At 41.0% G+C, this 22,019-nt stretch overlaps 2 protein-coding genes across 8 annotated transcripts in view; one reads left to right on the forward strand and one right to left on the reverse strand.

The window, feature by feature from the left end:
* Nucleotides 1-8: 8 nt before the first annotated feature.
* On the forward strand, nt 9-5,989 carry LOC141801279 (parapinopsin-like). Its single transcript, XM_074684299.1, has 6 exons — nt 9-117; nt 696-762; nt 2,022-2,594; nt 2,786-3,114; nt 4,418-4,660; nt 5,879-5,989. Exons 3-6 carry the CDS (start codon nt 2,264-2,266, stop codon nt 5,987-5,989), a joined length of 1,014 nt encoding a protein of 337 aa, XP_074540400.1. The 5' UTR covers nt 9-117; nt 696-762; nt 2,022-2,263.
* cacna1da (calcium channel, voltage-dependent, L type, alpha 1D subunit, a) overlaps nt 5,710-22,019 on the reverse strand; it is a 71,181-nt gene continuing 54,871 nt past the window's right edge. For 4 of the 7 annotated variants that reach the window (XM_074683839.1, XM_074683759.1, XM_074684076.1 and 1 more), the window contains 17 exons: nt 19,839-19,967; nt 19,684-19,749; nt 19,508-19,599; nt 19,260-19,419; nt 17,636-17,763; nt 17,443-17,539; nt 17,232-17,334; nt 17,012-17,113; nt 14,723-14,856; nt 13,763-13,879; nt 13,015-13,403; nt 11,573-11,599; nt 10,756-10,884; nt 10,493-10,632; nt 9,911-10,017; nt 9,386-9,703; nt 5,710-9,304 (listed from right to left, as the gene is read on the reverse strand). In XM_074683839.1, coding sequence (XP_074539940.1) covers nt 8,999-9,304; nt 9,386-9,703; nt 9,911-10,017; nt 10,493-10,632; nt 10,756-10,884; nt 11,573-11,599; nt 13,015-13,403; nt 13,763-13,879; nt 14,723-14,856; nt 17,012-17,113; nt 17,232-17,334; nt 17,443-17,539; nt 17,636-17,763; nt 19,260-19,419; nt 19,508-19,599; nt 19,684-19,749; nt 19,839-19,967 — 2,544 coding nt within the window. In that variant the 3' untranslated portion in view covers nt 5,710-8,998. Of the gene's footprint in view, nt 9,305-9,385; nt 9,704-9,910; nt 10,018-10,492; nt 10,633-10,755; nt 10,885-11,572; nt 11,600-13,014; nt 13,404-13,762; nt 13,880-14,722; nt 14,857-17,011; nt 17,114-17,231; nt 17,335-17,442; nt 17,540-17,635; nt 17,764-19,259; nt 19,420-19,507; nt 19,600-19,683; nt 19,750-19,838; nt 19,968-20,913; nt 20,947-22,019 lie in introns of all 7 variants that reach the window. The other 3 variants (XM_074683677.1, XM_074683913.1, XM_074683593.1) reach the window with 1 other exon arrangement.

Here is a 22,019-nt window from a genome sequence, read left to right on the forward strand (position 1 = left end):
ATACGTTACTTCCGGGTCAAACAACTAGCATACACAGGATCCAGGATTCATTTAAATGTAGTTTTTGAATAATGTCATGACCTCTTCCTGCACAGAGCTACACACCACTGGACCACGGTCAGCCATGTCATCTACAAATTCTTTTTGCACTTTGATTCACATTTTTGTGCCCAAATCAGTGCTCTTCTCAGATTTATCCCACCTTTGACCATCTCATACACTGTGCTGTGCTTTTTATCCCTTAATATTACACTAAAAGTGTAAATGAACAGCATTTGATCGACCAAGGGGATTACACATAGATTTGAATAAACAAAAACAAAAAATTACCTTCATTACAAGCTTTATCCTAGAAGTCTTGCCTCTATCTGATCAGCATCTGGTGCAGGATATGGATGCGAGTTAGTAGTTGATGGATAGGTTTATTGCCACTGGACATTTGGATTTCATTTACCCAAATTTTCTTAGACTCATGTTCAACTAACAATTCCAACATGTTCCTGCTTGACTAAATACAGTTCATGCCTCCTTAAGTTTTTTGAGTGTGCAGCACAGTACTCTGATAGGTTTTGCTTTGAAGGCATTTGAATCCATTCTTGTGAAGCAAGCACTATTCATGACATTATCCTCTTACATGTCCACGACGATGTATAAAACACACACACAATAACAACCGCTGATATGTTTGTTCTCAGTCTTTTGCAGTTGTGTGTCACAGGCTCCACCATGTACAGTGCTGTGTTTGTTACATGCTGCCTTGGGGTAAGCTCCTTAGTTGTGATGTCCCAAAGCCCCTCTCTTGTTTACACACTATGTCTGGCTTTGAGGTGTGAGGTGAACAATGACAAACAGCCTTCAAGTGTCAGATCTTGCACAATCGTACTGCAACCTCAATCAGAAAAATCCCAGAGAACAAACAAGAAACAGCACATTTTTGTCACAGCTCACAGGAGTATGAGTTTAAAGGAGGGCTGTTCACGAGAAGCTGTTTATTTATATTGCCCTGGTGTTTCTGTTTTACTTATATTTTCAGTTTCCAACAACCAAGAAGCTCAGGAAAAAACAACAACAACTTTTTTAAGGGGAAAGGTCCAATTACCAGGCATGGTACTTGCATTTATATATATATATATATATATATATATATATATATATATATATATATATATATATATATATATATATATATATATATATATATATATATCCATTCACTTTTCCCATCACATCACAAGGTTTTAAAAAAAAATAGAACTTGGATTCTCTGTTAATTCAATTATATCTAGATCAAAGATCTTGTTGTAGGGTATTGAAAATAAAGTAAATAGATGGACCATGAACCCAGACAGTTGTAATCTCCATCTTGACTTGATTGGACGTAAACCTCTTAAAAGGTGAAACATGGGACACCTGTAATCATGTTAAATCCAGAGCTTAACCTCACCTCTTGACCTGACTACAGAGGGTTTTCATAGAGAGTTACCAGACCACAGGGTTTGTGGTACAACTTGGGGTAGCATTTATTCCAACACACGTATTGCAAAGTATAGCCCCCCTTTCCCCATGCGTATCAACCTTTTAAATACTGGTCACCACATTCCTTGAGCTTCATATTTTTTGAAAACATGTTTATTAAATATTTGTTTATAGCTCATAATGGTGCCCCCTTACCCAGGTGTCAAGAAAATAAAAGCCAGTGGTTTTAGAGTAGGGTTAAACAGCATCATCTCACTGACATAGTGAAAATATCTGCACTTTTAACACACATAGGATGGCACAAGCGCTATTCATACTAAAATGACCAAGAACCTAATTTTAACTGGTGCAGATGTAGTCACTATAATGTTTATTCATTCTTTTGCAATGATGTATCTTTTTTTCCTTCTCTCTTTCTTTCTTTCTTTTTTTTTTTGCGCATCTGTTTTAATATCTCTTCGCAATTTACAGAATACTGGCAGTATCTCTATCCTTGTCCTTTACAGGAGTATTCAAATGTATTACTGTTTTCCACACCATCTCAGGGGGCTTATCCTGGTTGGGAACACTGTGAAGTCATCCTGCTGAAGTGCTGTTACAATCAAGCAAAAAGTATGGGATCAGGGATCATCATTTGAGGGAGTTACCCTTTAACTTAATCCTTTATTCTTAGAGGAGGAGGTCTAAGCTCATCACACCTGAGTCCTGAGATACCAAACATCTCTCGCAGAAGCTCAGAGAGAAGAAGAGGCCCGCTATACCACTTTTTACAGCTCTTTTCAGCGCCATGCATCCATACGCTTTTTCCCACAATGCTTCATCCTACCTGGGCCCACATGGGGAGCCCCCTCTGTCACGCACAGGCTTCACCATCCTCTCCATCATCATGGCTCTTTTCACCGGTCCAGCCATCGTGCTCAACGCTACAGTGATCATCGTGTCCCTCATGCACAAGCAGCTGAGGCAGCCTCTCAACTACGCTCTGATGAACATGGCGGTGGCTGACCTGGGCACTGCCATGACTGGGGGGGTGCTGTCTGTGGTCAACAATGCTCAGGGCTACTTCTCCCTGGGTAGGACAGGCTGTGTGATGGAGGGCTTTGCAGTCTCTTTATGTGGTGAGTCAAAAGAAGAGCAAAATACTTAAACCACAGCACAAGAAGAGTGCGAATCCATGTATCGTTTTTTATTTTATCAATAATTTTTATTAAGCTTTAATGATGTGTTTAGTGCATTTCACGTAATCACGAATATAATTCACTTCCTCTTGTCCTTGATTTTTCATCCCCCTAACTTTGCTTCTCTGCAGGCATCACATCTCTGTGCACGGTTGCTCTGATTGCCCTGGAGAGGATGTTTGTTGTGTGTAGGCCATTGGGGCAGATGACCTTCCAGAAAAAGCACGCAGCTGCAGGCATCGCCTTGTCTTGGCTGTGGTCCCTCACATGGAACTTGCCCCCGCTGTTCGGCTGGGGCAGGTATGAGCTGGAGGGTGTTGGGACATCCTGTGCACCTGACTGGCACAACAGAGACCCTCACAACGTCTCGTACATCCTGGCTTACTTTGGAGTGTGCTTTGCTTTTCCTTTTGCCATCATTCTGGCATCTTACACCAAGCTTATGTGGACACTACACCAGGTGTGAGTTTTTACAATTACTTTTATTTAAAATGAACCAGTCTTAGTTCATCCACGTACACTCTGAAGCACAGAGACATTGACTCAGTTTTAGATAACAGTCTCTATCTAAAGTTATTTTTCAAAGCTGAGATTTATAAAGTGTCACAATTAATAATAGGAGAGTTTTTTAGACTTGAGACTTTTTGCACGTTCCTAGAGTTACTGGTTTTGCAGCTTTTGATGTGATACTTTCATTTAACTCTTTTTAAGTTATACGCTGTTCATTTAAATTACTTAAATTAATATTTTTGATAGGGATGCACGATATTGGATTTTTGCCGATATCCGATTTGCTGATATATCGAAACCCATATGGGCCGATTCCGATAATCACAAGTTTGTTTGTTTTTTTCTCTGTAAAGAAAGCTAAGTCTATCCTGTACTGGAATTTATATGTTACTCTTATAGTGACGGTCTTATTTGTTTAAGAAACACACATAAAACAAGACAAAAAAACATTTGATTTTACCATAAATAAGAAATGTATTATTTTTTCAAACTCAAGACATTCAGTATTGGAATACAGAAAAATAATTTCTTTAGATCACATGAACTTTAAATGTACAATGCATTTTTAAACATAACCAAGTCGCATTTGATTATTTTGGAGCTACTGTAACAACCTGGTGACAGACACAGAGCTCTGCAGTGCAAATAAATGAAGTGCTACATTTTATTTAAGGAGCTTATTTTTCAGATGGAAAACAATAATAATCTAAACTGAATAGCACCTTATCGGCTGTGCCTATCGGCAGAAATTTTCATATCTGCAGATACCGATAAACAGTTTTTTTAAGGTTTTATCAGCCTATACTGATATTGTGCCGATAATATCGTGCATCCCTAATTTTTGTCCTTGCATGACCTACACACAGAAAGCCCACTATACTATATTCACAGTGCGCTGCTGAAACTGCCTTTCTTTAAATTTTTCACTCAAAGATTTACAGGGCTCACTAAATTTGATGGACAGAAGAAAGCAAAGAGAGCTCTTCATTAAAAAATATCATTTATGTAATTGCAAGGCAGGATCATACAACATAATGCTTTCTCTACAATGGTTACCAGAATCTGAGGAGTTTTAAGTAAGGAAGTGAAGTGTGACTCAGGTTCAACTCCCAGTAACGCGTTGTAGTTGTTTATTGTTCCAGTTGACTCTTGATTTTGGAGTTTAAGACCAGTAACTGGGGTATGACTTACAACAGAGTCTGCTCTGTGCAGACCTGCCACCCCTCTTTGTTTCAGCTCTGTCTGTGTTCCAGGTATCAAAGATGGCCTGTGTGGAGGGTGGAGCAGTGGCTAAAGGAGAGATGAAAGTGGCATTCATGGTGGTCTTGATGGTCATTACATTTCTGATCAGCTGGATGCCGTATGCCAGTCTTGCCCTGCTGGTGGTCGCCAACCCTGACGTGAACATCCCCCCTCTAGTGGGCACAGTGCCCGTTTATCTGGCCAAGAGCAGCACTGTGTATAACCCCATCATCTACATCTACCTGAACAAACAGGTACACAGGAACATGAGTTTGAAAAACGTGTACAATCAGCTCTGAAATACTTGTTACTTTGGAACACCAGTGCCATCTAGTGGTGGCAGCAGGAAGTGTAGATTGAGTACGGGGTGAGGGTTTGTGTTGATCTAACTGAGGGCAAAACTGAAGTCACATGAAGGATTAAATTTCAAAGTTTATTGTAAAAGTTGTTCTCAAAGTGACAATAAAAGACTTGTAAATGTTAATAAAATTTTATTCGCAGAAACCCAACATAAAGACAAGATAAGAAGTCTTATCTTATCTTAATCCACCATGAGTACAGGACTTTGCAGAATTTAGCAAGTTACAATGGCAGGGAAAAACTTCCCTTTAACGGGCAGTAACCTCGGCCAGAACCAGACTCATGTTAGACAGACATCTGTCTCGACTGTGTTGGTTGGGGTTAGAGAGAGACTGAATATGGGAGAGAAGTATAGAGAGAAAGAAGGGGGGTGACAGAGAGAGAGGAATACACACACACACACACACACACACACACACACACACACACACACACACACACACACACACACACACACACACACACACACACACACACACACAAACAAACACACACACACACACACAAACACAGAAAGGGAGAGAGAGACACAGACACAAACAGACACAGACATAGTCCAAAGTTTGGCGTTGTGGCGACAGTTGAGGTAGTTCATAACTATGGCTGACCAGAACCATACTTAAGGTGCAGCCTACAGATAACTTTGTAGACAATTACAAACAAATCTTGTTTTCTCAAGTGATTTTTTAGTTTATTTTTTCTCAAAATAACACAATAACTTTTTGACAGTCTAAAAATCAAATCAGTAGGTCGATCACTGTTATTAGCCAGACAACATCAGAGGCAGAAAACCAGGTTGGCCTGCCGTCTCCTGGCTAATGACAGCAACTGACATGCTGATTTGATGTTAGATTATTATTTCTCATTTCCTCAAGATAAAGAGATAAATTATTAGAATCTAGAAATAATAAAAAAAAAAAAACAAGTTGAGATCCTGGGAAAACCAAATCAATATATCACCAACCTTTTAGGGCTTCCATACATTTCCTTTATTTCATGGTTTGCATAACTTAAATGATGAAGAATCCTTTTTAATGAAAAGTAATGCACTTTGTGAGAACGAATGATAAAACTGGGGTTAAGTGTCTTTTTATTCACTGTTTCTTCCCCAGTTTCGTAAATATACGCTGCCCTTCCTGCTGTGTGGCAGAGGGAGCACTGTGGACGACGAAGAATCGGAGAATGCAACAACTGTGGAGACCAGACAGGTGTCACCTGCCTAAAACAACACAGACCTGAAAGAGTCCATTAAAATGCATTTTTTCTGTGAAACAATGAGTGCAGTGTTTGTCTGGGGATATCTTTAATGTCATGACAAAGTGTCAATGCTGCAAACAGAATACAAATGAATGAGAACTGTAATTCAGCATAAATTTATTCAATGATGATCAATAGAAAATAAAATAGTATTGTTTGAATTAAAGTCAAGGCCAAAATCAAATGAAAAATACAAAAAAATGTATTGATACAAAACCTAGAAGGTTATAGTAAAGCATCTGCTACTAAGAGAAATGATGTTACCGAATAAAAACATTAAGGAGCAAATATCAAGACTTTCAAGTAGAGAACATTACCATGGGTCTTTCCATACTTTTGTACATATTTTACATTATCTTCTTTTTTAATACAGCTTTCAGAACATTAATAGTAGTAATAGTAATTATAATCATAACAATATGAAGAAAACTAATAGAAACGTTCAAATCAATATGCGTTTCTCTGTAAACAGGTGCTTTGACCGTTTGATTTTTTTCCCCACCCGCACACAGAGAAACAGTGCACCTTGAAAAATGTTTTAATACTCTTTCATTCCCAGCATTGTAAGGTGAGTCGTAAATGACAAATATAGATTCCACTAAACCATACACACAGTCACAAAAAGTACAAAATTGTCTCACCTTAATACACAAATCTGTTTAGAAAAAGGAGAAACAAAAGCACTATACAGTTACTTGTGCAAAGACAAACAGCTATGTGCTAATATTTAAATACCATTGGTATAGACCCAACCAAATTGTTATTTTCTTTTTCTCAGGAATCCCTGACATGAGGTAAAAGTAAGTTCTTTTTCGTCTTTAGTTTAACACAACTTTTAAAAGTGTTTACAAAATAATGCATAATCTTCAGTTCATCAGTACTGTAATTGCTACGAATAGTACAATGTGCCTGTTGTGTGCGTTTGCCCTTTATATGACAGTTGTCAACAAAAAGACTAGCACACATTTTTTTTTACTCACAAACAATTCAAAGAGCCCTTTCAATGTGCACACAAAATGGAAAACCTACATTTTCATGACAGTATTCGGTTGAATTAGAGTACAGGACGCACTCGCATACAAATCAAACACTCATGAACGACAGATCACATTTACCCTTAATACCCTTAATTTAAACTCTCCATGGTAACACCTGAAAAAAGCCCGCTTCTCTTATCCATCCCATTATTTGTTTTTTCATGGATCAATAAATAGGATTCACCAAATGATATTTATAGGCTTCCTTCTCTCGTCCTTGGGGTTAATTTCTCACCTAGTCTCATTCATAAATATGATTGGGGAGCACAGAAAGTTCTTATCTCTTTCAAAGACTGCACTGTGGGACGCTAGGACAGACAGGAAAGCTGACACAATGATATGTTGTCACGTTGCCTAACGAGGTATTCTGTATGAAGGAACCAGGCAGGCTGAGAGAGAAAAGGGGGGCGTGGGTTCGTATTGCTTAGCCTCTCTCCAGCATCCTGACAGCAGGACACCCTCCATCCTCCACCTACAACATACGTCTGACTGTTTCTGACCTTTGGATGTGTGCATATGTCTCCTGCCACCACACACTACATGAAGGCTGAGATGTGATTGCCAAGATTCATTAAAGAGGTTTTAATGGAACTAGCCCATGATCAGCAGAGTGTAAGTCATGGAAAATCCCAGCACAAGCAATGAGAAGTATCATTTTATGCCTAGTATCACCTTATCCCATGTTTCTTTCTTTCAGCAGCAAAAAGGCATTAGAGTAGGGGCTGACAAAAACAAGGTTTGACTCTGAAACCAACTAAAAAAGCAGCATTGTAAATGCACTATGCATTTGAAATTCATGTGCATGCCCTGCACAAAATATGCAAACAAATGTGGTCGTCACATCTGTAAAAATTTCAGCCCTGGATCCTTAAAGCTTGCCTCTAAAAATACTCCTTTAAAGGGGGCTTAACCTTATGCAACTGGTGTTGGTTTGATGTACTAACACATGTACCCCTATGCTAAGAAATTAAAGCCTTTTGCATATCCTGTGCAGTAGTGTTGTTACACAAGCAGAACCTCTTAAAAATGTAAAAATTAAGGATCTCTATAAGCAAAAAACATGAAAAGGCAAATAAATATCAGAATATTGTACCTAATAAAATAATGCAAGGCTGCTTTTATAGCATACCAGGAGTCACAAGGGTCCATATTGCTGATCTTTTAAATGATACATAATTACAAAATATAGAATATCTCTTTACAAAGGTTCTTTTGTTATATAATACAATTTACAGCATATCAACTATGAAATATTAACCAGGCTATTCTAAAATTTTAAAACAACCTGCCTGCTATCGCATTTATCACAAATGCTTCAAAAGTACACATCTCAAGTTGAGTGATGCTATAAGTAGGACAGTTAGTTCCTGCATAATCTGGTACAGCTCTACTGGTGCTCCTCACTTCACGACTCAGCCTCAGCAATCATCCAACACTCTGTCCTAACAACAAAGGGATCAAGTTTGACTAACCACTACGAGGGAGATATGCCTTTCTATGCTTGCATTGAAATCTTGCATGATATGCCAAACCTTTATAAAGTGACCGAGGTAATGACATCGTACATCTGATTGTCATCACCCTAAGAGACCCGTCCCAGAGAGTGTCTCACACCTTTGCCCATTGGTCCATCTTTCACTGGCATGGATGTCCTTATCTCTGATTGGCTGCGGGCTGAACCTGTATGCGGCAGCCTTTGGAAGGTGCAGTCAGTCCCTCTGTGCTCAGCAGAGTGGTGTCTGGCTCTGTGCTGTGACCTCTTTTGCTGGCAGGTGGAGAACAATTCAAAGAGCGGGACTAATGTTTCTCTGTCTTCTTTATGCCTTTTTCTTTTCACTGTTAAAGGCACTTCTTTTGGTCAGAGCAAACAGATGCATTACTTTTTTTAAAATTTTCACTGATATAGTGGTTCTAAATTGTAGATTTCTGCAGCCACTGCTATAAAGTCGTGATGCAGATCATCTCGTCTGCCAGGTCCTCCTCGTAAGGAGCTCTGGGTTCTGTCTCTGGCTCCTCGTCACTGTAGCTGGCTGCAGTGTCCTGCAGTTCATAGTCCCGTGACGTCAGGATGGGGAACACGTTGACCCCATTGACACACGGGGCTATTCCTCCATTCAGCAGGTGACTGGCTGCACTCTCCATTTCGTCTATTGTCATCTCACATGCGTCAGCTATCTCGTGCTTTGTGGCAGCAACAAACTTTGGGTCCTTGGCATATCTTCCAAGCCCTTCTGATATCAAAACCTGCAACAGGGTGGAGAGACAACATTACTTGGGACTTTTGTAATCTTTGCTATGCAGCATAAAAATGTCTCACAAACTTACCGCTTCCACAAGGCTGGTTGCGCTGCCTCTCTTCTGGTGGTACTGGTTGTGGTACTCAGGCGGCACCTGCAGGTGGATCGGTGAGTACGTCCTTTGGGAAAACTCAGGGTCGTCTGTGTACCACGAGCTCTTGCGCACCGACACCTGGCTGCTAGCAGTGCTCCCTCTGTGTGGGTGGTCCACTCGAATGAGAGGGGTATAGTACGGAGACTGGTCTTTACTGGCCGGGGTGGCAGGGGGTGTGGCCCAGGAGCGTGTGGAGCGGGTTGGGGAGAGGCGGTGCGCTCTGCTGGAGTCTAGGCCTGCTACAGCCATTACCTGAAGGACCAGAGGAGACACGTGATCCAAAATCCACACATAGATATATGAAAACCTATAAATGTTTAGTGCACAATGACTCATAATACATATTGAGAAATAAACTTGTGGTTATTGTGGAGAACTTCAGATTTTTTGTGTAAAATATCATTCCAAACTGAGCAGAAGTGTTCCAAACAACGAGACAGTGAGACGTGTCCCTGTTACCTGGTGCTGCATAAGGTGCAGTGGTAGAGCAGTACGCTGATGTGGAAGCTCGTCCTGGCTACTCTGCCTGCGCAGACACTCAAAGTTGAAGGACGGCCTCCTGTGACCTGAGTCAGGAGTGGACCAGTGAGTGACCTCATGCAGGAAACTTTGACAGCATGCATGACTGCAAACTCTCATAGGGTGTATGATGCTGAGTGGGAGGGTGACTGAAAATGAGTGCTTTACTAGATGAAAAACAAAGTGGTTTAATGGGTTCTGTTATCAAGGGCTGCTTATGCAACATTTTCAGTAGTTGTTTTTTGGCTAGCCCGCAGCCTGTAGGTTTTTATGCACTCAAATGAGCCATCTTCACAACGACAGAACAACTGTGCTGGAAACAATACAAGGAAGCCCATAAAGCCTCTTGTGTAGCAGCCATATTTTTACATTGGACAATCTTTTAGTACAACTCATTTTCTGATAATCTTAAAATGAAAAACACAAGATATGCTGTGTGGTCATACATGTAATATGTGCTCAAATGGAAACATGCTTTACAGGAAATTTGTCTCAAGTTGCAGAGATAAAAGGGAACCATACCTTGAGGTGTGGCAGGCAGCAGCCGTCTCTTTGGTGACCTCCGTGAGTCACGATACAGCGGCTGCTCATCGTCATCATAGTAACTGTCAGGGTGATGGTACCCTTTAGGAGTCTCATACTCTGTATCACTGTTCTGATACCTGCCGATATGAACGATAAAGATCATGATGAGGGACGCAAACCATCCTTGATCCTTTTATTTTTTCTAAGGTTGAATGTGTTGAATGGCTCCTTTTATTAAAGGTGTTCAGGAGAGTTAGTACCTGTCCCCTGACAGCATACTGTCATCTTCATAAAACTCCTCCCCGCTGTAATACTCCCCAGAGAGGCGGTCTTCATCAAACTCCTCCTCTCTGCGGATGGTCGGGTGGTGTCCATCCACTCCTCGGGACCTGATGGGGGATGGGGGGGTCAAAGAAGTCAGAACATGCTCACTGCTGTTTTTCTTTAGGGGTGGGGGTTACTGGAACAGGGCCATGCACTATCATGCAGACGCAAGCCTCCAGAGGGCAGCGATGCAACTGAACACATTAAATAAAACTATAATTGCCAAACCCAGAAACAGGCAGATGTGTCTGGCTGGAGGGCATCACTTTGTCTTCTAAACATCCCATCCGCTTTGAGGTCCTTCATTAAGTTAATGCACATGTTTTCATTTATTAAAGAATAATACAGTGAATTGAGTCAAATTGTAATATTGTGGAGATAAAGATCAGACAGAAATAGTGGTGAGAAACTAGTGGTGTGAGTAGTAGTGCTTCGGTAGTTCTTCCTCAAAGCAGGCACGTCACTTTGAGACATGCACAAAGCAGAGCTGAGATAAGCAATATGCTAGCCACAAATATCTATGATATTTCTCCTTCTACTGTTCAGCGTTGACACAATTCATAAAAGTCATGACAGAAGCAGATGATTACCAGGCAAATCACCAGCCAGCAAATCGCACATAACACTGGCTTAGCAAGGATGCAACCATTCACTGATCCAAGACCAAGTCAAACAGGGAAAATAAATAATAACATTTCTTCTGCTTTCTGTGAAAACATACTTGCTGGAGCCAAACCTAGAGGAACGACATACCTAACATAGGTCTCATAGTAGCGCCTTCTGTCCGAGAAAGCAGAGGGATGGTTAAGAGAGAGCATTTTGATTAGGAGGGAGAAGGGCAGGAGAGAAGACAGAGAGAGACAGTCTGACATATATATATATCATCCAGTATATGAGACATATACGGCATTCTCATATATATGTATGAGCAGGAGAGAGCGTAATGGTGGGTGTCCACTCCAGCGTTGGTTGACAATTCCATTTTCTACTCTTATGATAAGAAAGAAACCAAAATTCATTCCTGCTCTGTAAAGCAGCAGCTATGAAATTGTCCCCCAAACTTATTGGGCTCTCAGGAAAAAGCAGGCCCAGCACTGGAGCAGCTGACTAAATGGAGAACGAGGAATCAGGAGATAAAGGTACATTTGGTCACTTATGAAATTAACTGTCAGTATGAGAGCAGGCTTGTGATAAATTATGGACTGAAGGGTATAGAATATAGGTTTGTGAAAAAGGGGAGGTTTGCTGAAAACAGGGTTCTGCCTGTGGAAACAAATAATTATGCAATAGATTTTTCTATTTCAGCAAAAACTCAATGCACAAAAACTATGACTGAATTTTTCAGGGTCAACCCTGAACCTAACCCTAACGTAAGAGGTAGGTTTTCTTAGTGATGAGCTGTCATATCATACACCCAAAGATGGCACAATTTAATGTTCAGGAAAGCATAAGAATGAGAGAAGTGGAGAAAATTGAAAAGTTAAGTCATTGTTTAGTCTGTATGATGAAAGTTTATTCTTACACCTAAAGAGGTAGAAAATCTTATGTGTTCAAGGGAAGAGTTTCATATGATAACTGATTCCATCCTATCTCTACACCTGAAACTACCATCACCACTACCACCTAGTTTAGCTTCCAGACTGAAAACAAGGTTTGTATTTACCAAATGTTCACAGGATTCATCTAACCCTTCGCAAGAAAGTAAAAAAGTTAAATTGCTGTTTGCAGAGAGGTAAAATTAAACGCTTTAACGCTGAAACTGTTTAACTCTCATTGAGTGTGAGGTGCTTCTCCTTACTGAGGTAATACTGTTTCTCTAAATATAATGCAGAGCTAAACCTGCAAGAACACCTGTGAAACTATAGTCCACATACCACATAGAAATTAAAAGAATTGACCACAGAATATTAGATCCTGAGTTTGAAGTTACATATTTTCCGTTAGCTGGGCAAAAGACCAAACGGTGCGGTGCGAGTGCGTCACATTTATGTATTCAAGTGAAATTACGCTGAATGCTAACTGCTAACTGCAAATAATGCTGTTTTTGTGCTTACCCCATTTACAGTGTGTGTGTGTGTGTGTGTGTATGTGTGGCTTTAAGTCGGGAGAAAGTTCGTTTTTTTTTAGGTCACATCTCCAGCTGTTTTTCGGAACTTGTCTGTGGCACATCAAAAGGCTGATAAGTGTGCAGATACCTTTGACCCTGGGGGGTTCGAGGCTTTTCATAGTCATAGTAGGAGCTGCGATGACCCGGGTACCCATTAGGCGGAGCGTGTTCGTAGTAGCGATGGTGCCCTCCATTGGGGAGACTGGAGATGTTGGCGTTGTTCAGGTTGATGTTTGTGGATTTGGGAGACTTGCCGTAGGAGTTGTGGTGCCTGTGATGATGGTGATGGTGGTGATGATGGTGGTTGTGGTGGGACATTGCGTTCGCTCGAGAAAGGCGTCCCACTGGCTGCTCCATGTGGGCGTAGTGAGGTGGAGGTTGCACCTGCAGTGGTCTCTGTGTGGCGTTGGTCTGGTGGCCGTTGGACCGCCGGTGACCACCATTCATGAGATGGTTACCAAAGAGTCCACCGTTACGCTGTGAAAAAAACACTCAAAGTAAAACCACAGGCTTCTCTTTTTTAAGTAACATTTCAATTGTGTAATTGATGTTAAGTTTGATTTCATTTTGTAAACTTATGAGCAAAAAGAAGTTCAGAAGCTGGTTTCATGGTACATGAGTGAGCAACATGTATGCACTGTTTGTAGTTTGACTGAAATGGAGTTCAAAGAAAAGAAGCAAAATTAAACCTCATGACCAAAAACTACACATTAGGTCTGTATAATGTTGAGATAGTATATCTATTACACAGTCTACGGCCATAAAAGCACCATTTAGCAACTTTGCAGGCAAAATACATAGTGTTGCCCTCTTCATGTGAAATAAAATCAAGTTACCCTATAAATCTCCTCGTCTTCCTCTGGAATAAAGTCTACTAGCTCGTCATCCTGCAGATCACATGATATCGCTCGGCGAATTTCGGGCCCAATATCATGCAGGGTGCGAAGGCCAGCCTGCAACCATGACAAACAGGGGGCTAAACTCTACAGCCGGGGTCTTCAGCTTTACAACTCAGACTCTGACATAACACAACCACCTAACACACACACACACAGTACACACACACACACACACGCACGCCCACACAACTGAGCTGGAATATGCAACAGCTGACATTAAAAGTATCGACAGACTGTGAGAGATGAGAACACACAGACAGACAAATGTGCTCTCCTGAATGCAGCCTGCTGTGAGGATCACTGAGCTGAAATGTCCTGTGTGGCATCCAGCTGTGCTCTGTCTCACATATGCTGTGTGTGTTGATAAATACAGTTCTTCTAGTTCTTTGCTTTGTAGGTTTCAAATACCAAATCAATTGAATATTCACAAAAATGCCTTCAGGTTAAACTAAAAGCTGCTTAATCTGCTGTGTGGCAGTGATATATGGGGATAAAGCAGCACCATATATCTTACATGATAAACTAACAGAAATGGCAGCACGGTTTGCATGTGGTTTTCATGAGTTGATGAGTGATTAGTGAGGCACAGAAAACACATGAAATGACAACTGAGGACAATGACACACGCTTAACATCAACATCAATGATACTTAAAGATGCAGAGGTACAAGTTCACACGTTAGAAACAAGGAGATCACAGTAACAGATTCATACTGTGCACCAAGACCATGAACATCCTGCTGGATCATAAACCATAACATTAATGATATTTGAATGAAATGCACAAAGACATGATATACAGACTTGACTGAACAAAATTGAAATAATATAATTTCATACAATCTCTCTTCACTCTCATTAAAAACAAACAAATAACACAACTACTGTGTGACTCACCTGTAAGGCGATGGCCGTGTTGTTCTGGGAGGGATGCGCACCCACCAGGCCTTCCTCTTTACGTTTCTTGAATTTCCTAAAGTAGTCCTGTATCAGGAAGGTGGCATAGAACTTCCCCACGGTTACCTCATCATCTGAGTGAACAGACCACACAAAGCTTCCTGTGTCAGCAGGTCACTACTCACAGAACTCTGGGAGAGACAAGGAGAGACTTTTTCTCCTCACTCGGCCATTTTCCTTTAAACTGCATCTCCATCAACCTTAGGACTGGGGACAAGTGAGGCACTTGTCAAACCTAAATAAACCAAATTATATACATCCATCTTGATGGTGTATATACTGTACCTCAATAAGCACCAAATGACATCATTCCCTGTGTTTCAAAAAGAACAGGAAATCAAATATCTGATAACGTTTTTTAGTCTTTGCTTATTTGAACAAATCTGGTGATAAAAGTTGGATCTACGTTAGATCTTGTATTTTATGTTAGAACAGTGGTTCCCAAACTTTTCACAGCCCGCACCCCTTCTGACATTTGACCTACAGCTATGTAGCCCGTACTCCCACACACTTACAGTAGTTAGAAAAAGATTTAGCATGTAGAACATAAAAATAAATTATCTTAAAGTCATTTCTTTATTGACCTGTGAGCAACAGCAGTTCACTTTTGAGAAAAGAAATCTACTGGTGGTAGAAGTTGATGTCTCTTTGGCAGGGCAACAAGCCATCTGTCCATCTTTAGCGAGTAGCCAGGTGACTGCCATGAGCGACAGCAACTTTACACAGACACACCCACAGGTATCAAATAATCAACGACAGCCTAGCACGTGTACATGACACATTATTAAAGTGCAAGTCGCTGTATGTGATTTTTTGGGGGAATGTGAGCAGCACATCAGACTGTAGCCTGTCTATTTCTGCCCCGGTGTCAAATGTAATTTAATAAGCTTTTCACATAATCAGGTTATTATTTCAATTTATATTTTCCCATTGCCCCCTTTATCACCTTGCGTACCCCAGTTTGGGAATCACTGTTTTAACAGACCAAAAGAAAAGTATGTTTGTGAAGCAGCTACAGTATCACTTTAACCAACTAATGCCATAAATCACAACGGCTGTGACTTCATACTACCTTCCTCCTTTAGATTTGGCTACTGAGGAAGAGGATGACATAAGCAACATTGTGATCACGTAGTCTAAAAATAAGCATAGGTTGTGATTAAAAATATTCAGCATTAACATGCAGGCTACAAACTGACTCCTTTCAAATTTTTAGACCACTTTTATCTGAAAATGCTGTTAATTTACCTTTCATACTTTAGAGATAAGTTTTTATGAAACAAAACATGTGTCAAGACAAACATATATATTTTAAGCCTCATTAAATTTACTGTTTTAGCACATGCAAGCAAGCAGATCTACAGTAGATGCATCAAACATGTCAGAATGTCTGGCTAATTCATCTCTTTGTGTGTATGTATGCCCATCAGAAGATTTATGCCTGCCAGTAAATATGAGAAATGCATAATGCTGTGTTTTGTGTGTTGTTTTAAGTGTTCGGTCTTTTTTGAAAAGTATAATGTGAGATTATGTGTAAGAATCATTCTGAAGCAGGGGTCTGAATCACTTTGAAACAAGAGCGCTGGGGACAGAGATTGGAGAGAGAGGCAACACTAGTTCCATGCCACCACCCTAAAACAGAACTGCTTCAGAATATTCTGAAGTGTCTCAGAGTTTTGGATACAGAGATAAAAAGAATGGGAAGAAGAAGCTGTGGAAGCTGAAGCATTGAGAAAAAGTGATTAAGACAACACAGGTAGACTGAGAGAGACAGAAAGACAGAGAGGCAGAGAGAGTCAGACAGGTACAGAAAGAGACAGAGATTAGAGAGTAAGACAGAACATGCTCTTGGTCTACGAGGCCATGCAAGCCCAAAGCTCAGCGGACGGTCAGTGGCCTCCGTCAGCGTCCGGGGCAGGAGGACACACACATGAATAAGGAACAGACTGCTGAGGGGACAACCAGGAGAACATGAGCAGAGCAGAGACAGCACAATACAGCTTTACTATGTGTGAGACTCAACGTGTGGGAGTGAGACTGAATTTTGGCCATATTTACGAAGGGCAGATAGAACTTATTGTAATTGCAAACATCATGAGGGCTGCTTGTTGTGTGCATGTGTATATTAGATGCAATGTAACCTACTCTATCAAGTTTTGTGTCTCCAACTACAAAAGGACTAAGCAGTGTGTGTATTGTCATTGACAGACACTTGTGGGTTTCACTAACCACCAGCAGGGGGCACCACTTGATCCAGCAGCTTCATGCTGGTCCTCTTCCATATTTTCTTGATTACTGCTCGCAACTCTTCATTGGCCTGCTCCAGGTTACCTAACAACCCAAGATCACAGAAAGTCTCTGAGAAACACGTCCCTCAGATCACAGCAGAAAGCAACATTTTATATGTCAGCAGAATATTTCTGGAGAGAAGTCTGATTTTGTTTCATACCTTCAGTTTTGATCTTCAGAGCAGTGCGCACCAGTGCAAACAGAGTGGCATTAAACATGACTGTACCATCACTATTCAGAGGCATGTTCATGGCCACCAGTCTCTGAAAGAAGAGAGCAGATAAATGACTTCAGCTCAGTTGGGACGGGTATAAAGATATTTTGATACATATTATATTTAAGAAATAATAAACAAAAGCTTGAGTCAAGACCTTGCATGCGACTCTGTGAGGGCACAATTTGCCAAAGCCAAGAGGAGGCTGGATACGTCTGAGAAGTGTCACAACATCCAGATGTTTGATTCGACCTCTGCATGAGGAGAAAGTAAGAGTATTATAACTTCAGTCACTTTCAGAGACGCATCACATCTCTCTTTGAATGCTGATAGTAAAAAAAATCACATACTTTGCCTCCGGGTCATACTCTGACCAAATTCTCTTAAACTCATCAAGGTGGTGAGGTCCGAGGATGGACCAATCACGAGTTAGATAGTCAAAGTTGTCCATGATGACAGCCACAAACAAGTTGATAATCTGGTGGAGTACAAGGAAACTGTCTCAGACACATTTAGGTTAGTGTTGCTCGGTGTCAGAAACTATATGTTACTTATTGTAAGATGACATATGTTACTTAAAGATGCTATGAGGAGGATCCGTTTTGATTGCACTCCTTCGCCACCTTGTGGCCCGGAGTCTCTGCACACTGTTGTAAATTACTTTAAGTGAAGCTTGTGTTTGTTTTGGAATTAAATGGAGATCGGATCAAAACAAATTTTCTTTGTTGAAGACTTTTTACTTGATACAAAATGCCGAGGTAAGGTTTTTACCAGTACAGTAATGTAGTGCTACAGTTTGAAACGTGACAACAAGCAGACGTTGTAGCAGCCGGCTATATGTTAGCGACATCGTCAGTGTTCTGACCTTTCTATAGGCTAACATGACAACAAGTAAACACGTCAGTTTGTATGTAGTTTAGTAGCTGTTAATATTTAGCGCAGCTGACAGCCTGGTGCTCTAAGACATGTCTGTAATGTGTAACATTAGTGAATCCTGGTAATATCCTACCGGTCTTCTACCAAGCAGAGCTAACGTAACCTTGCACTTCATTTTATTGATAGACTCTCAAGTTTGAACAAACCACTGCAGAATAACTGCTGACTGTGGGTTGGAATGAACATTATCACTAACAGTTTATCCCCTGTGTTATAGAGCCCAAGCTCAAGGCTAATTAGCCTTTAGCTTTGGCTGTATCACTCTCCCATTTATCTTTCTTCTGCTCTTCTGTCTTTTTCTGTCTGACAGTTAGGCTCCTGTGTTCACCATCACTACAAAATTAGTCATAGAAATCATTTTCAGCAGAGAAAACCACAGATCTCTGTGTTTTATGTCTTCTCACAACTAAACTTTGTCAGCTGGCATGGTGTTGCCACAGACAGTGGTCCCCAACTCCTGGGCCGCCGACCGGTGCCGGTCTGTTGGTCATTTGGTACCAGGCTGCACAAAAATACTCAACTTACATTATTTCAGTTTGATTCATTATCTAGTTCTGAAGATGTTTTATTTTGAAAAATGACCATATTTTCTCTGTCATACCCATCTCTGACTCTCTCTTGACGCCACCCCCCCCCCCAAGCTAGCAAAACAGACAAAAAAACCAAACATCTTTGAAAAGTTTCTTTAGGCAGGGTAGCAGAGCCAGCGTGGAGACGGAAGAATAGCTGGTCCATGGTGCAAAAAAGGATGGGGACCACTGGTCATAGAGACTCAAAAATGCTGTAAATCAGTCTGAACTGGAAGCTAAGAAGTGGCAATTTAAAATAACCTGTAACCATCAATATTAGTGCTGATGATTCCCATTTTAAAGTGTGGATTAGGATCAGGCAAATACCTAGAAGGGAGACTTTTTCAAGGTCACTTTTAAACTCCTCACAGCCCCTTTAAGGAAAATATGAAGAGTAGTAGTAGAAAGAGGCACTTTATAGTAAAGTACTTGTATCGATTAAAACACTGATAATGGCTTGTTTGTGTACCAAGAAGGCGCAGAGCATATAGAAGGTGATGAAGTAAATGATTGCAAATCCACTGCCACACGTCATCTCTTCTCCAGGGTTGTAGTCAGACTCAGGGTCGCACAGCTTCCCCGGCATACAGGCCAACATGATCTCCTGCCATGCTTCTCCAGTGGCACATCTTGGAATCACAATAACAAGACGCAGCCAAATTAATACCTCAACAAGTATCAAAGAAATGTACATGTTTCCTGACAACTCCTTCATACCTGAAGAGGAGGAGCACAGCCTGAGGGAAGGTCTGGAAGTTGTTGTTTCTGTTGATGTGGGTGCCATCCACCATAGCCACCTTTCCAAACACCTGAAGCACAAATATTTCACACATCAATTCAACAGCAACCTCAACAGCTTGCAAAAATATCTTCTTGCATATTTAGCTCCCAACCTGCATGCCAATGACGGCATATATGAAGAACAGCATGGCTATCAGGAGAGCGACGTAAGGGAGGGCCTTTACGCAGAAGAAAAAAGAGGAACGTTAACATGAGTAAGTTAGACACTTCACTCATTCTCTGGTTTAATAATTGTACTTGTGCTCACCTGGAAGGATTTAATGAAAGTCCAAAGCAGGGTGCGAATGCCCTCCCCTCTGCTGAGGAGCTTGACCAGACGCATGACTCGAAACAGACGAAAGAAGGTGATGGAGATCCGAGCGCTGTCCTCCGTGTTCTGTAAACAAGTGCATCAAAGTCAGAAAACAGAAGGAGATCAGAGAATGTGGCGACACAGAGAGCCTGGCTGTGCTTTACAGGATGAAGAGGTCTGACCTGAGACCACAGGGCCAGATACATATGGGCTGAGTGCAGCACTGCATCTTCAGATAAAAGGAAACTGTGTGTTTTATGTGATGTAAAATTTTGTTTTCTGAGTGGTGGCAGCATCTTAAAGAATGAATGAAAGTGGTTTGAGTAAATTTGTTGTCCAAATATCATCAATGAGACTTAAAGGCAGTGTAGCACCAGCTGATATGTTTCTGTTAGTCTGCGTCCAAAGCACTGTCAGGAGCCCTGTCGCTGCACAGACCTAGTGGAGAGGAAGCAAGGAGGCGAGCATGCTGGAGAAAAAAACCTTGCCATACTTGACAGGACACGTCTGCACAAGCATGGCACCCTCAGTCCAGAGTCACTGCATGCGGAGTCACAGTGGGGCCAAACCCCAACGGGTCGGCCAAGAGGTTCTCAGGTCAGAGCTGGGTGACCTGATCCCTGGGGTGGAGGGGGTCATCCATGGGTCAACTACCCCACCACACAAGAAAGTGGGCAGAGACCATGTTGCAAGTGTCAGCAGTACAAACGTGAAGAGCAGCGTGGAAACCGCTCCCACCTAACGACACACACAGCGTCACGTTTGAGTGACACGCTCTCCTTAGAATAAACTCCAAACACTGAGGAAGATGGAAAGCTATTTTTCAAGGATATGTGCAAATGAAAAAATAAAAAAACAATCAAAGAAGAATGAAACCTTATCATGAGGAAATCAATTAAATAGTTTTAAGCAAGAGATCATAAATGAATGTAAAAGAAAAAAAGAAACAAAGAAATGCAGATCTTAATGTGACATGGCCCTGAAGGAGGGGGAAGGAGAGGAGGGGGAGGTGGGGGGAGGAGCATCTTACCCCCTGCTCATCCACCTGAGGAGTCTCCGTTGGCTTTAAAATCAAAGACCTTTATTAATGACTTGCACAGAGCCTGCAGGTCTCACACACAGCGGCCAATACTTAAACATTACATTTGAAAAAGTAAAAATAAAAAACAACTTAATCACACAAAACGCCAGCACACGTCAGTAAGGACGCAGACAATGAACAAAACAGTCACTATTCCTCTTATTGACGGGACAAAACTGTCTGGTTATGTCACTATCGCAGAGACAAACATTTACATACCACTGTCCATGAACACTTTGCATTATGACAGACATTAAACATTATGTTAACACTTTAAAGGACTGTCACACAACGGATTTACAGCTTAACATTCCTGACAAACAACATGAAAATGCTTTGTAACATGTAGGACTGGCACACAACTTTATCCCTCCCCTGCTGTAATGGTCACTAATGATGAAGTCAAATGGATTGTATGGTGGAGACGTCTACACTGGGCTTAATGGGAAGCTTCCTGACAGACATATTAGATGTTATGATTTCATGTGACAGTTAAATCACCCTAAACTACTCTGACATCAACTTCAAGCAATTTTTACCTTTCAGATTCAACATGTGACTTTGTTAATCATGAATGGAACATATCAGATGTTTGACGCATGGTTTAATGATTAAAACAGTCTTTTTTCTGTCACAATGTGATTCTCAGTGGCTGAAATGATTATGGAGCATAACTTTATCAACACAGTTGCTCACACAAATCCACAGCCATTCACACTTGGAAAATCTTTGACATTGAAATCAAGTTACTGGATATTAGTAATATTCAGCGGGCAAAATACATCATGAAGTACTGAAAGCTGATAAGGCTAGTTGTTTAGCTAAACGCTCAGTGAAAATATGATTTTAATGACAAAAAAAGGAACCATATCAGAAGGCTCAGCACTGAAAACATAGAGATACTCCAGACAGATATGGCTTCAGTCAAATCCCTTCACACGATATTCAGAGCATCAAGATGAGGTGCAGAATGAGCAGAAATAATAATTCAAAAAAGGAAAAATTAGCTTAAGGAGGTTCTTTAAGTAATCCTGGCCACAGCGCTGATGGAACAT

Source organism: Halichoeres trimaculatus, unplaced genomic scaffold, assembly GCF_033239565.1.
Source record: "Halichoeres trimaculatus isolate MK-OKI-2021-1 unplaced genomic scaffold, fHalTri1.1 fHalTri1_scaffold_1, whole genome shotgun sequence".
Lineage (NCBI taxonomy): Eukaryota > Metazoa > Chordata > Actinopteri > Labriformes > Labridae > Halichoeres > Halichoeres trimaculatus.

Excerpts from the sequence above, each read along its gene's own strand:
- LOC141801279 (XM_074684299.1), top strand. The coding sequence starts at position 2,264 with ATGCATCCATACGCTTTTTCCCACAATGCTTCATCCTACCTGGGCCCA. Across the intron at positions 3,115-4,417 it reads TTATGTGGACACTACACCAG|GTATCAAAGATGGCCTGTGT; the intron begins GTGTGAGTTTTT and ends TCTGTGTTCCAG. Across the intron at positions 4,661-5,878 it reads ACATCTACCTGAACAAACAG|TTTCGTAAATATACGCTGCC; the intron begins GTACACAGGAAC and ends TTTCTTCCCCAG.